Source organism: Tamandua tetradactyla, chromosome 2, assembly GCF_023851605.1.
Source record: "Tamandua tetradactyla isolate mTamTet1 chromosome 2, mTamTet1.pri, whole genome shotgun sequence".
Taxonomy (NCBI): domain Eukaryota; kingdom Metazoa; phylum Chordata; class Mammalia; order Pilosa; family Myrmecophagidae; genus Tamandua; species Tamandua tetradactyla.
In genome coordinates this window covers 201970803-201984051 of record NC_135328.1, presented here as the reverse complement: position 1 = coordinate 201984051, position 13249 = coordinate 201970803, and the positions used below count along the sequence as shown (strand labels likewise).

Below are 13249 nucleotides of genomic sequence, written 5' to 3'. Positions count from 1 at the left end.
GGTTGCTGTGCGACAGCTGGAGCTGGCGACCTGAGCAGGTGGCTTACCCAACACCCCACTCTGTCTCCAGGTTTTCATTGGTGTCAACTGCCTGAGCACAGACTTCTCCTCGCAGAAGGGGGTGAAGGGGGTCCCCCTAAACCTGCAGATTGACACCTATGACTGTGGCCCGGGCACCGAGCGCCTTGTTCACCGCGCCGTCTGCCAGATCAAAATTTTCTGCGACAAGGTGGCTGCGGGGGGTGGGTGCGGATGTGTGCGCGTCTGGGCGGGGAGACCCCCTCCGGGCTCCTGCGGAGGGAGCAGGGTGGGGCTACATCCTCCCAAGGTGCTCTGTTTCCCTCCCTCGGAATGACTGTCCTTGTCTTTGTCTCTTTCTGGGTGTATAGAACGTCTCTCCATGTCTCTGTCTCTGTGTCTATCTCTATCTTTCGCGGTCTCTCTCTCACTTTCTTTCTTCTTATCTCTCTCTGATTCTCTCCATTTCTCTTTTACATTCTGTCTCTCTCAATTTCTTGTTTTTCTGCCTTTCTATTTCTCTGTCTGTCTGTCTCTCTCTCACAGTCTGTACTAACCTCAGCCAGGCCTGGCAGGGCTGGGCCAGGCCAAGCTCGGCCAAGTATTAGTACCGCCCTATTTCCTTGTCTTGCTCTGGAATGAATGTGGCACCAGATGTCGGGCCCATGTTTAAAGATGCAAAGCAGCGGTTATGAAAGCAGCCAGCCTCTCCCTAGGCCTTTAGGAACGCTGCTGTCCCTTGCAGGGAGCCGAGAGGAAGATGCGGGATGACGAGCGGAAGCAGTTCCGGAGGAAGGCCAAGTGCCCGGACTCCAGCAACAGTGGTCAGTGCAGATGTGGGCAGGGCCGGGGGGGTGTGGCTGGGCCAGGTGGAGGTGAAGTGGAGGGGAGATCAGGCAGGGGTTAGGGGTATGAATGGAGGGACATCATGGCACAATGGCTTCCTCTTCCCAGCAGGCATCAAGGGCTGCCTGCTGTCTGGCTTCCGGGGCAATGAGACCACCTACCTGCGGCCGGAGGCAGACCTGGAGACCCCACCGGTGCTATTCATCCCCAACGTGCACTTTTCCAGCCTGCAGCGCCCTGGAGGGGTGAGAGCTATGAAATATCTTTACAGACTCCCAAGGAATTGAAAAAATGTAAAGATGGCCATGTAACTTCAGTGACCTATTCTATGAAAGAGAAGAAAGTTAATGAAAACATTCAAATGTTCATACATGGGGCCTGCACAGACATTTCAGCCCCAGATTAAACTGCAGCCGTATCAAAGCTGGATGGATGATAATCATAGCACAATCCACCCATTTTCACGTGCAAGTATTTACTATGTCTTCAGTGCTTTCCATGTATTCATGTATTATCTCCCTTAATCCTTAGGACAATCCTGTAAAGTAGGTAATATTAATCTCCCTGAATTAGTGGGGCACAGAGGTTAAGAAACTTTCCAAAAGTACACAGCTAATAAGTGACAGAGTAAGGATTTGGACCCTGGAAGCCTGGTTTCAGAAACCATGCTCTTTACTGCGAACTGTGCCACCTTCCATCCGAGGAGCCATTTACCAAGCACCTTTGACACGTGGGAATGCACTGGGCTGGGCCCTCTGCTGCATTTTCTCATTTCTCCCTCATGGCTGTCCTGTGAGGTCAAGACTGCTGAGAGCCCCATTTTCCAGACAGGGTCACACAACAGAGTCAGTGGCTGAGCCAAGATCCCAGAGCTTGTCTGATTCCAGAGCCTATTCATACTGAACAATCTGACCATTTCCTCCCACTGGGGTTGCAGCTCACCACTGTTTAGTTGGGAATGTTTGCAGAAACGGTCCTTTGTGTACAGGATGTGATTAGTATATTGACTTGGAACAATTAAGTAGATTATGGAGCCAACACTAGAAAAAGAGTAGCCAATGCTGGCGTAGTCCTTGGCACATGTGTGAAACACTTTTTGTGTCCATCATCTCCTCTTCTCTGCCTTGACAGCAGTTCGGGAGGACCCATCGACTCTGCCAGCCTTTCTTGGGCACCCCCTGTGCTGGATGGTTCCTTTCAACTCACTATTTCAGCTCACTTAAAGGGGACTTGTCTAGGCAGAATGGGCTAGAGAGGCATCCAAACCACTTCTTCCCTACCTTTCCCCAAAGAATGACCCCCTCTGGAAGCCTCCAGCGGCTGAGGGCTCCTCTCAAGTTTCTGGAGGTGATGGAAAATGTTTTTCTTTTCATTGCAGGCAGTCCCCTTGGCAGGGCACAGCAGCTCCAACAGGTATGGAAAGAAGCAGCCAAGTCCTCACCTCCCTGCCTGATGCCCCTCTGCTGCTATCTCAGCCTGCCTTTCCCTCCCACTATCCACCCCAGGGCAGGGGCAGGGGCCAGGAGAAGAAGCTGAGAGACTCTGGCCCAACCCCCAATCTAGATCCATGCTTTTTTCTCACTGAAACTGCCTGGGTTTTTATGGGTCTGTTTTATGTGAAAAGTTGGCGAATCTCTGGCGAGACATCGCTTGTAAAAAGGGAAAGAAAAAGCTTCTGTGATGCTGGTGCAGATCTGGAGAGGGAGGAGAAGAAGATTTGCTGGGGCACTTGGGGAACTGAAGTGCTCATCCCCTTTCCCCCAACATAGTCTCCAAACTCCAGGAGACCTTAGGAGTGGCCGGTGTCCCTTGGCCCTTTGGATAGGAGGCGCCTCTACTTCCTTTGAAGGCAGAGCTTTTGGGACCACAAGCAATCCTTTCACCTCTCTGAGCCTCGGCCTACAAATCTGTCAATTGAGGAACATAACTTTATGAGGATGAACAGATAGGAGAGGGGGTCATGATTGTGGGATCTCGGTAAATGAGAAAGCATTTTATGAAGATCATTTATTGCTGTTATCAATTTCTTGATACCTGTAAACAAGCTATACTTTTCAAAAGGTGCTTTCACACCAAGTTATGTCATTCATCACCTCACAGCAGCCATGGGGAATTTGGCACACAGGAGTTATTGCTCCACTATATGGATGATGAAACTGAGACTCAGAGAGGTGAAGCAACTTGTCCAAGGTCACACAGCCATTAAGTAGCAGAGGCACGGCTAGAATCTAAGGCTGTCTTACCCCAAAACTCATGTCCTTCCTCTTCCTCTTGCCTCATATCTGGCCTGGTTCTTACAAAAACGCACAATGTTGATGATAACAAAGGTCCACGTTTATCAAGGCCCTGCTGTCACATACTGTTCTAAGAGCGGAATGCATCATCTCCTTTAGCCTTGCAAGGACTTTATGAAGCATTGCTACTGTTACTTTATTATCTTCCCCATTTTCTAGATGGGGACTCTAAGAGGCTAAGAAACTCACCTCAGGTTCTGGAGCTAGTAAGTGATAGGACTGAGATTTGAACCCAGGCAGTCCAGCTCCTGAACCCGCTACCTTGATAATGTCCTACTGCTGTGTACTCTCATGAGGTCTTCGCCACCTCTAGGGGCTCCTCACGAGCCCCTCCCTGCCGTTCCCCCCAGGCTGCCTCTGAAGCGCACCTGCTCACCCTTCACTGAGGAATTCGAGTCCCTGCCCTCCAAGCAGGCCAAGGAAGATGATCTCCAGAGAGGTAACTCTCTGTCCCTCCCAATTTGTGCCCTGAGCCCACCCCCACCTCCCCATCAGATCTTTCCCAGAGCCTGCAACACCGATCCTGGCCCAGGCAGCCAGGGCAGGACACACCCCAGGTAGGAGGGCCTGAAGGGTTGCTTTACCGCATAGTTGTCTTTGGACCAGGTCTTGAGGCTGGGGTCTTAGGAGGGCACTAGGGTACTCGGAGAACCACAGAATGGGAGGGTCTGCCTCCTCTGGCCTTGTTTGGACCTGGGCATGCTGGGGCAGCAGGTGAAGGAACAGGCTCATTATGTTAGGCAGATCCCCACCCCACCCCCTTTCTCTGCTGTGGGTGGGAACGAGCTGGGGTATTGATGTCTGGCTTTCTGGCTTTGACATGCTGAATCTGTGACTTCGGCTGACCTTCTGGGAGACAGAGACATGCCCCAATCTGTGGGGGCTGTCACTAGCCATCAGGAAGAAACCAAGCCAGCAGCTAAGATCAAAAGTCTTCAGCAACCATGGATTATGCCTTGCTCTGCACTTGGGGCTTTTCAGATATTATGCCATTAATTCCCACAACTGTGGGAAATAGGAGGCAGTGCCTCCCCCTCCCCCCCCCATTTTACAGCTGAATAAACTGAAGCTCCGTGATATTAAAATGATTTTTCAAGGACACTTAGCTGACAGGTGGTAGAGGGGGATTCAGACACTCTCCCCACGCCCACACTCCCCAATCAGCATAGCATCTTAGAAAGTTTGTGGGGACCAGCAGAGCAAGGTATAATGTTCCCAGCTGGTTGCAAACCCTCAGCAAGAGTCTACCCTCTTTGCAGAAATCAGTCTTCTGTTAAAATAACATTTTAAAAGACCGCCCCCCCCCTCGCCATTTCCTGGAATATCGCCGTCTCATTTATCTTCCCCGCGCCATTAAAACCCGCCCCCCTTTCCTCTGCAGTGCTGTTGTACGTGCGCAGGGAGACTGAGGAGGTGTTTGATGCCCTCATGTTGAAGACTCCCGACCTGAAGGGGCTGAGGAATGCGGTAAGAGGCCTCCCGGACCCCCGCCCGGGCCAGACCCCACTTGGCTCCGTTCCCCGCCCCCCTTGCCACACAGTTCTAATTTCCCACAGGAAGGCTCTGGGAAGGAACATCCTGGAGCCCTGGTTTTCTGGTGGCCCACCTATCCCCCCTGTTCGAGGGGTCCTGGGGAGCCGGCCGGTGGGGGCGTGCCTCTGCGATGTTATCTCCCAGCCAGAACCCTGGCTCCGCCCTGGGAGCCTCGCACACCATAAATCCTCCTTAATCTGATGCCTGCTGTCTGACAGGCGGGGGCTTTTTGTTGGCTTTGCAAACCTGTTTCTGTTTTAATGGGAATGAAACCCAAAAAGGCCAGGCCCCAGAGATATTCTTTTCTTTTTTTTTTCTTTCTCAGGAGGGCCTCAGCCTCCTCTGTTGTGATTGCCTGGGGCGGGGGCACTGACTGGAAGGCTGAAGGTGGGGTCTAGGCAGTGAAGCCCGAGGAGCCCTTCCCCAACCCTCCAAACCGCCAGAGAGCGGGTGAAACAGCCCAGCCCCGAACAAAACCCACAGCCAGCTTTGTGGCTCAACCAAAGACTGAGCAAACATAGCCTCCACCGGAGCCAGCTGTGCTTAAAGGGCGAACCACTCAGAAAAACCACATGGACCCAAGATCCCAGGCTGGGGAAGGGAAAATGAATCAAACAATGACATTACATATATACCTTTCATTGAAGACCCACTACATACCAGGCATTTTGACAAGCCTGCTGCCTTAACAACCCTAAGAGGCAGCTACCATTATTATCTCCACATTTCCCAGGAGGAAACTGAGCCCCAAAGGGTTAGGTGACTTGCCAAGATTTCTCAGCTAGAAGCGACCGAGCTGGGATTCCAGCCCAAGCCATCTCCACTCTGCTATGCCATCTTGTGCTTTTTACATACCATCCATCCTGCTTGGCACCAACCCCAGGAAGTTGGGCTAAGAAAAGGCCACTAATGTCACTTAAATATAGACTCAGAATCTTTGGGTTGGGCCATACTTTAAAGGGTCAGTTCCCTCTCTGGTTCTTGAACTCTCTACCCAACAGCTCCTCACCCTGGACTTGTATACCTCCAGGAGTGGAGCACTCACTGCCGCATAGGGCAGCTTGTGTTGTCTCTGTACAACCAGTGTTCGAAATTCCTAAATTCTTCCTTAGATGGAACTAAGATCTTCATGGTAGTTTCCTGTCACATAACTATTAAAATAAATAGTCTAAGGACTTTTCCTGTCTGGAGGGATCTCTGTCAAGGCAAAGAGATGTAAATGCCCAGAGAAGACTGCCTCAACCGGAAACCCTTGGCCGGAGGTTCACTGCAGCTGTGCAGCAGCCACACCCCACATCTCACCATCACCATTGCACTGAGCTCTTCCCACCAGACAGGCACTGGGTCAAGCACTTCGTATAATCATCTGAATTCATGTGGGTGGCTATTTTACAAATTAGGAAACTGAGGCTCAGAGAAATAAGGTGACTTGCTCAAGGTTCTGCAACTCCAGATAGGGGAGATGGGACCAGACTGGACCTGCTTGAGGAAACTTTGGGAGGCTGACTGTTGTGTAAGTTAGGGCAGGTTGCTCAACAACCCTCCAAGCCGCAGTTTCCTCACCTGTGGAATAATCTCTAACTTTTTGGGATGTGACTGATTCAGGAAACCTGGATTCCAGTTGGGCACATGGCTCGTCCTGTTGATAGTCATCAGATGGGGATAATAATTCCTGCCTAAGGGGGAGCATTTGGTGTGAGAACTAGGAGTGTCCCCATTGCACCGCTTCTAAAATAATGACAGTGCCCCCCCCCCTTTTTTTGAGGTATTAGTACATGCCAGGAATGATCCTAAGTGCTTTATGTGGATCAATTCATTTCACTCTTCCTGCAACACTATGTGATAGGCACTATTACTGTCTCTGTAAGTAGTTTGCCCAAGGTGGCCTGGTGGGTGAATGGTGGAGCCTTCGGCTCTGGAACCATCCAAATGTCTGACAAAAGGAAAGAGGTTAAGGGACACGGAGAGATGCTCTTTAGGAGATTCTGCAGCCACTAAAGATGCTGTTTGTGAAGAGTTTGTTGGGAAGGCTATATCACAATGTCAAATTTTATATAAAAGAAGTTATATAAAATGACCTATGTGGAATATAAAATATTTCCTCTGGGAAACCAAATTATGGACGATTGTAATTTTCTTCTTCGTGTTTTTCTACAATATGGATATATATTACTTTCACAATCAAGAAATAAAGACATGGTAGAAAAAAAAATCCAGTTCTGGCAGCAGGCAATGAATCCTCTCTCCTTCTCTTCCAGATCTCTGAGAAGTACGGGTTCCCTGAAGAGAACATCTACAAAGTCTACAAAAAGTGCAAGCGGGGGTAGGTTCCTGGGGCACCTCTCTCCCCCCCCACCCCCACATGCCCCGTCCCTCTAAATGATGACTTCCCGAGCTCCTGGCAGGTTTGCTCTGCCCAGCAGAAGTCTGATGCTCAGTGCTGGAGAGTATTTGTACTTGGCCTTGGTAGAGAGGCTGAGGGGAAGGGGAGTTGGTGTGGAGAGTCAGGCTGGAGCCCCCCTGGGCATCACTCCTCCTGCAGAGACCAGAGGCTGGTCTCTGTGGGGAAGGATGGAACTGGGAGAGGTGGAACGGTCCTCGTACATGTCCGTCTGGGGTGGATGGTGAGATACAGGGACACTGGGCAGGAGACCCAGGTTTAGTGCCAAGGCCCCTGGATAATCTTGGGCAAGTCATTTGGTTATAATGATAATGATTATAGTGACCCCTATTCACTTGAGCAACTAATATGTATCAGATACTGTGCTAAGTGCATCCCATTTAGCCCTCACAAGACCCTATGAAATCGTTAGCATTAGACACGTTTTCCAGACAGGGAAGCGAAGGCTCCGAGACTATAAACCATGTGCAGGGGCAGGGACAGCAGAGCAGAGGCGTGGGGTCAGTGGGCTCCGGGGAGGGAGCGGCTGATGATGCATCTGAAAAGGGAGTTGTGATTGGGTGTCATTTTGAGGGAGTCCAGCCAGGGATGTTCCTCCTTTAGGTGGGCTCCTCCACCTTCAGGTCTAGATCAAGCAGGAGGGAGAAAAAGTGAACCCTTCAGGGGGCTAAGCCCTGCTGGGCTGCCAGCCAGAGTCTCCCGAGGGTGAGTGCCGAGGCCCACAGCACTCTTTTTGCTGGGTGCCTGGGACATCCCTTGATTGGGAGAGTGCAGGGAAGGTCACACGGCGGCTGCTGCCCTCCTGAAACTCAGGCCCCTTGTCAGAGCCAGTGAACTAGGCCTCTGCAGCCCTTCCTCGCCAGCCCAGCCTGGGGCCCCAGGCACTTTCCTTGTGCAGCCCCTCCACCTACAGCTCAGACCTGAGCCCCTGCCAGCAGCCCCTCTGCTCTGCACAGTCTACTCCAATTACACAACTAGTGGCCCCTGGAAGTAGCCCCATGGTTATTGTCTGTGGGCTTTCCTTGTTAGAAGACTTTGCAAAGAGAGGCAGGTTTGTGTCTGAGACCTCATCCAGTCAGTCCCAGGGGCCAGTCCTCCACCTTCTTCCTTCTCTCCTCCTATGTTCCCACCCAGCCTCCCATAGAAGGTTTGGGGGGAGGTGTCAGCCCTGCGGCCCCTGGGAAGGACTCCTCTTTGGTTTTGGTTGTGTGCTTGTCTAGGTTTTTTTTTTTAAACCTTCCAAGTTTCGGTTTCAAACTGGGGCTCACACGCTTTCTGGAGCTGAATCCACCTCACCGCTGAGGGCAGGCTCTGCTTTGCCCAGACAAGCCCAGCCCCACTTCCCCTAGGGTGCCAGTGCCCACGCCCCCGGCAGCAGCCCCACCTGTGTCAGGCCTCCCTTACAAATATCCACCACAGCCTGGACTGGGGAGCCGGAAAATGCCTTTGTGCATGTTGTGTGGGGAGAGGGGAGGGGGTACACAGAAGGATGCCCCTTCGCCCCAACTGGAGCACTTTCCATAAATAACTCCCAAGCCTCATCTCACTGACCCTTTGAGCTTGGTATGATTAGTTCTATTTTCACTGATGAAGAAACTGAGGGTCAGAGTAGTGACAAGGTCACAGAGTTATAATTGGCAGAAAATATCCAGGTCTGTCTAAAGCCTGTACACGCACCTACTACTTTATCTTGCCTCCTGCTTGTTCCTCTAACCGCTAAGCAAATAAAGGCTGTGGGCAAAAAACGCTTTGGTCAAGTGGCCAATTTATTTGCCCAGCCCCATAGCCCAGAGCAGAACTCCCCTCACTCAACAGCCCTTTGGAGGCACCACCCCCATCCCAACATGCAGCCGCACCCCCAACCATGAAAACCTCAGTGCTCTGATTGTTTGAAATGTCCAAATGAAAATATTCCCCAAAACCCTCTTGGGAGAGGAGAGGCCAGGCGTATTTGCTGCCTCCCTGGGAGTGAGACCCGCCTCATCTGAAGAACAGGAAACTAATCAGTGGCCTAGTTTATTTTCATAAAACCCTCCCCAAAGTTCTCTGGACAAAGGTAGATGCAATCAGCTTTATAAGCACCACTGAGTGCTTGAAAGATTAATAAATACATTGTTTTTGCTGGCAGCTAGCCAGGGGCTTAATGGGACCAGGGCAGAAGACAGAAGCTGGAAAGTGACAGGAGGCCCACATTCTGTGACAATGGTTCCTGACGAGCCCCCCTGCCTCTCGGGGCTCAGTTAGCATTGACCTCTGAGGGGAAAGGAGTCCATTCCGTGTGTGGGATCCTCACCTAGGTGCAAGCTCTGGGCTTGCTGGGCGGCTCTTCCTGGCCAGCAGGACGGAGGCACTCACACAGTGCCAGGCTCCCCAGAAGCACCCAGTACATGTCATTCTATGAAACCGGCAAACAGAAAACCCTGACAAAGCATCCACCTGTCTGCCCCAGCCCTGGTCTCTTCTGGTTTGTTCAGTGCCTCCGGCCCCCAGACAAAGATGTCTCTGTGAAATGCAGGAACTCCAAACAGGACCCGAGGAAATGGGATCCGGTAATTAAACGTTGGCTGCCAGCAGCACGCAGGCTGCTGAGAGCCCCAAGCCCCAATCTTCTTCCTCAAGGAAGCACTGCTTGGCTGAGGCTGGCAAAGATGACTGGGCCTTGGTCTGGGCTGCAGGCTCACAGCTGTCTCCTGTTATCCCTCTGCATCTTGGAGCCTGGGGGACGGGACTGGGGGAGACCCTGCTCACCCCACTCCCCATCGCGTCCTCATGAAAGCAGATATCTATGTTCCAGGAGGTAGATAACAGGGATTCTCATGCCCTGCTAAAAATCATCTCACCCTCATCCAAACTTTCCCACAGCCCTGCATTTTGCCTTCCTTATGTAGGCCACTTCCTAACTTGTGTTTCTAGGGATTTTTGTTTCTTTGCCATCTATTAACTGTGTGAACTTGGGCAAGTGATTTTTCCTCTTCTAATCTTGGCTTCTCCGTCTATGAACTGGAGTAATATGGTTCTAAGAATTCATTCTCCCAGTCCCTGCAGGATGCTAAACTCCTGGAGGGCAGGGTCTAGGGCTAATTCATCTTGTTTCTGGAACCAGGAACCTGTACTTGGAAAGGTCTCAGCAAATGCCAGTGGGACAAATGGATGAATGGATAGATGGATGAAGGACAGGTGGACGTCAGGGTAGATGGATGGGTGAACGGACAGTGATACCCAATTCCATCACATGCAGACAGCTTAGCAGGGAAGGGGCAAAGAGAAAGCTGATGTGTCAGGTCAGGTCACATCCTGGTACATCCTTCATCAGAGAGCAACTCCTAGAGGGTGCCCTTTGGCATAAACTTCTTCTTGGCCCTTCTGCAAAGGGCCAAGGCCACAGAGGTCCTGCCCTTCTCTGCTTGGCCCCAGGTCCAGGCCTGGAAAGAGTGGAGAGAGGGTGGGCTAAGCCCCTCACACCTATTGTCCCAACCCCCTGACATTTCAGCTTCGTGAGGAACAGAACCTAGAGACTCAGCCACCCATACCTGAATGGCACATCACAGCCTCTTGCTGAACCCAGACTGCCCTGGTCCACCCGCCACACATCCTGGACTCGAACTCACACTCTGTGTCCAAGTTCTCAATCTGGCCTGGAGACTAAGGAAATGCTCTGTCTCCTCCAAATCAACACAATAGTTACCTAAATATGTCTACCCTTTTGTGCTTGAGGAGAGAGGCAATTTAGTGAAGTAGGCAGGGGCATGGGCATTGACAGGCCTGGGTTTGAGTCGTGGCTTGGCCACTTAGGCAGTGTACCTTCCCGGTGAAGTGGGGCTGTTATTCTGACCTTGTAGCACAGCTACGAAGCCCAGAGAGGCTCTTTGTCGAGACTGAGATGGTGAGGGCACCCAACAGGCAGTAACCATATCATCACTGTCATTCAGATGGTCTGAAAATAAGATGGCCAGGGGCCCTGCCATATTCTAACCACATCTCCTCCTCTCTTCCAGAATCTTGGTCAACATGGATAACAACATTATTCAGCATTACAGCAACCACGTGGCCTTCCTGCTGGACATGGGGGAGCTGGACGGCAAGATTCAGATCATCCTTAAGGAGCTGTAAGGCCCGAGCAGCCAAACCTTTGGACCTCGTGGTATAGGCTCCTGCCAGGAGTCAGCTGGAAAGTGGCCCCGTGCCACTTACAACCTTTCCACAAGCCTCAGTGCTGTTACTTGAACACCTTCCCTGAGGGAAGAAACCCTCTAGCCATAAACCCACAGATGTCAGAGGGGACCTTGGAGGTCTCCTGATCTGAACCCCCATCTCATGCTTGAATCCACTCCCGGAACCTCCCGCCAGCGCCACCCACCCAGGGGCTCTGTCATCTCGGTAACATGTACCGACTGTTTCCTCCTCAAAAGACCATTTCCTGCGGCCGCTCTCCAGCAGGCCCCACTCGGATGGCGGCGGCAGACCCTTTCCCCCAGCACAGCAGTGCTCCTGACTCATTCTTGTCCAGCTACCAGACTTGATTCTTCCATCAACTTCAAACCAAGGATCTCTCACCCTTGGGTCAGTGAACTTGAAACCTCCTGTTTTTCAGTGCAAATGACTTTTAAAGACACCTACCTGTGGAAACAATCTCTTTCTCACTAACTTCCTCAATGCAAGATGTAAATAATAGAACTGACCATCTGGAACAGAATGACTGCTGTGTAAAACTACTGCCTGCCCACTCACTGTTGTATACATTTCTTATTTACAGTTTTCAATTTATGTTATATATATATATAAATATATATTGTATATATATGCAACATTTTATATTTTTCATGGATACATTTTTATCATTTCAAAAAATGTGTGTTACACATTTCTTGGACTATTTTTTTAGCTGTTATTCAATTATGCATTTTGTATACTCATATGGTATTTAGTAATAAAATTCTATCTATGTATTACTTCAAATGCCACACTGTTGTTTTGTAGAGGTCTTCAGGAAAAGGGGCTAAGGTAGACAAGAGCTCTCTTTGAATCCTTTTAGATGAGGTCTCTCTCCTTTTTCCTGGGAACTCTGACTCCATCCTGGGCACCGTCTGTCCTTGACCTGAGCAGTGGGGCTCAGTGCTGGGTGCTGGCAAAGCAAAGGGTCCTTCCCTGAAGGTGGCGAGTCCTGAGACCCAGGCCTTTGGCCCTGCACAGTCCTGTACAGCTGAATGTTAGGACCTTAGGGTCATCCACTTGGTTAACTAGAGTTATCCACATCCTGGGACGAGTCCAGAATGACCTCGGTGAGGACCTCCTAGCTAGGGGCAGTGGACAGATCCTAAGGCTGGGGGCCAGATGGCCTGAGATCTTGGGCCAACTCTTCCCCTAACTCTCTAGATCAAATCTGTTTCCCTAGAGTTGGTTCCTACCAGCTCACAAGCAGTTGGGCCCCTCTTCTCAACTCTCAACAGTGACATTGTGTTGGTAGCTTGAAGTTGGCCATGGGACTTTTTACACTGTGGAAACTGACCAGTGCAACAAATTAGAGGTTCTATGTCCCCTAGAGAACAAATCAGGCCTTTTTTTCTCTCTCTCTCTCTCTTTTTTTTTTGGAACACACTCCTATGAACACACCACTACTGTGCTAGGCCTCCGTTTCTTTGGCCATAAAATAGGGTGAGGCTCTAAGGATGGGAGTCCCCACCAACGGTGGGAACTGGCTGGAACTGTCATCCTTAGAGCCTCAGTGTGCACTGGAGTGTCTCAGAGGCCACCATGATGCAGGGGACAGAGCAGCAGGCAGGGCCCTAAGTATCCTCTCTAGACTTCAGTCATAACAGCTTTGCTTTTCTACAAGCTTTAGGGTTAAATCTTAGAGAAAAACTTTCATTGGAATGAAAAAATTTAAAAAAAAGGAAAAAGGTTTGCAAATCAAGGATGTTTCTAAGGACTTCCAAGCTCTGACAGTCAGCCTATAGTCCTAATGCCCAAGCCCCTCCCTTAAGTCAGGGCTGGGACTAGGGTGAGGCAAGTGAGGCACTAGCCTCTTGCACAAATGTAATCAAGACAAACAATAGTTCAATGCAATGTTTTTGTTTCTGTTTTTTTAATGCAAAAAAAAGCCATGATGAATAAAATATCGAAGTTTTAAAGCCAGGATTAGTATTGCTGATGTTTTCTT

At 50.5% G+C, this 13249-nt stretch overlaps 1 protein-coding gene across 5 annotated transcripts in view; it reads left to right on the top strand.

Moving 5' to 3' along the window:
- Positions 1-13224, top strand: part of GRHL3 (grainyhead like transcription factor 3) — a 35020-nt gene extending 21796 nt beyond the window's left edge. For 3 of the 5 annotated variants that reach the window (XM_077150831.1, XM_077150829.1, XM_077150827.1), the window contains 8 exons: positions 71-229; positions 764-842; positions 973-1109; positions 2243-2277; positions 3509-3597; positions 4540-4625; positions 6950-7014; positions 11088-13224. In XM_077150831.1, coding sequence (XP_077006946.1) covers positions 71-229; positions 764-842; positions 973-1109; positions 2243-2277; positions 3509-3597; positions 4540-4625; positions 6950-7014; positions 11088-11202 — 765 coding nt within the window. In that variant the 3' untranslated portion in view covers positions 11203-13224. Of the gene's footprint in view, positions 1-70; positions 230-763; positions 843-972; positions 1110-2242; positions 2278-3508; positions 3598-4539; positions 4626-6949; positions 7019-11087 lie in introns of those variants that run through there. The other 2 variants (XM_077150828.1, XM_077150830.1) reach the window with 2 other exon arrangements.
- Positions 13225-13249: the final 25 nt, after the last annotated feature.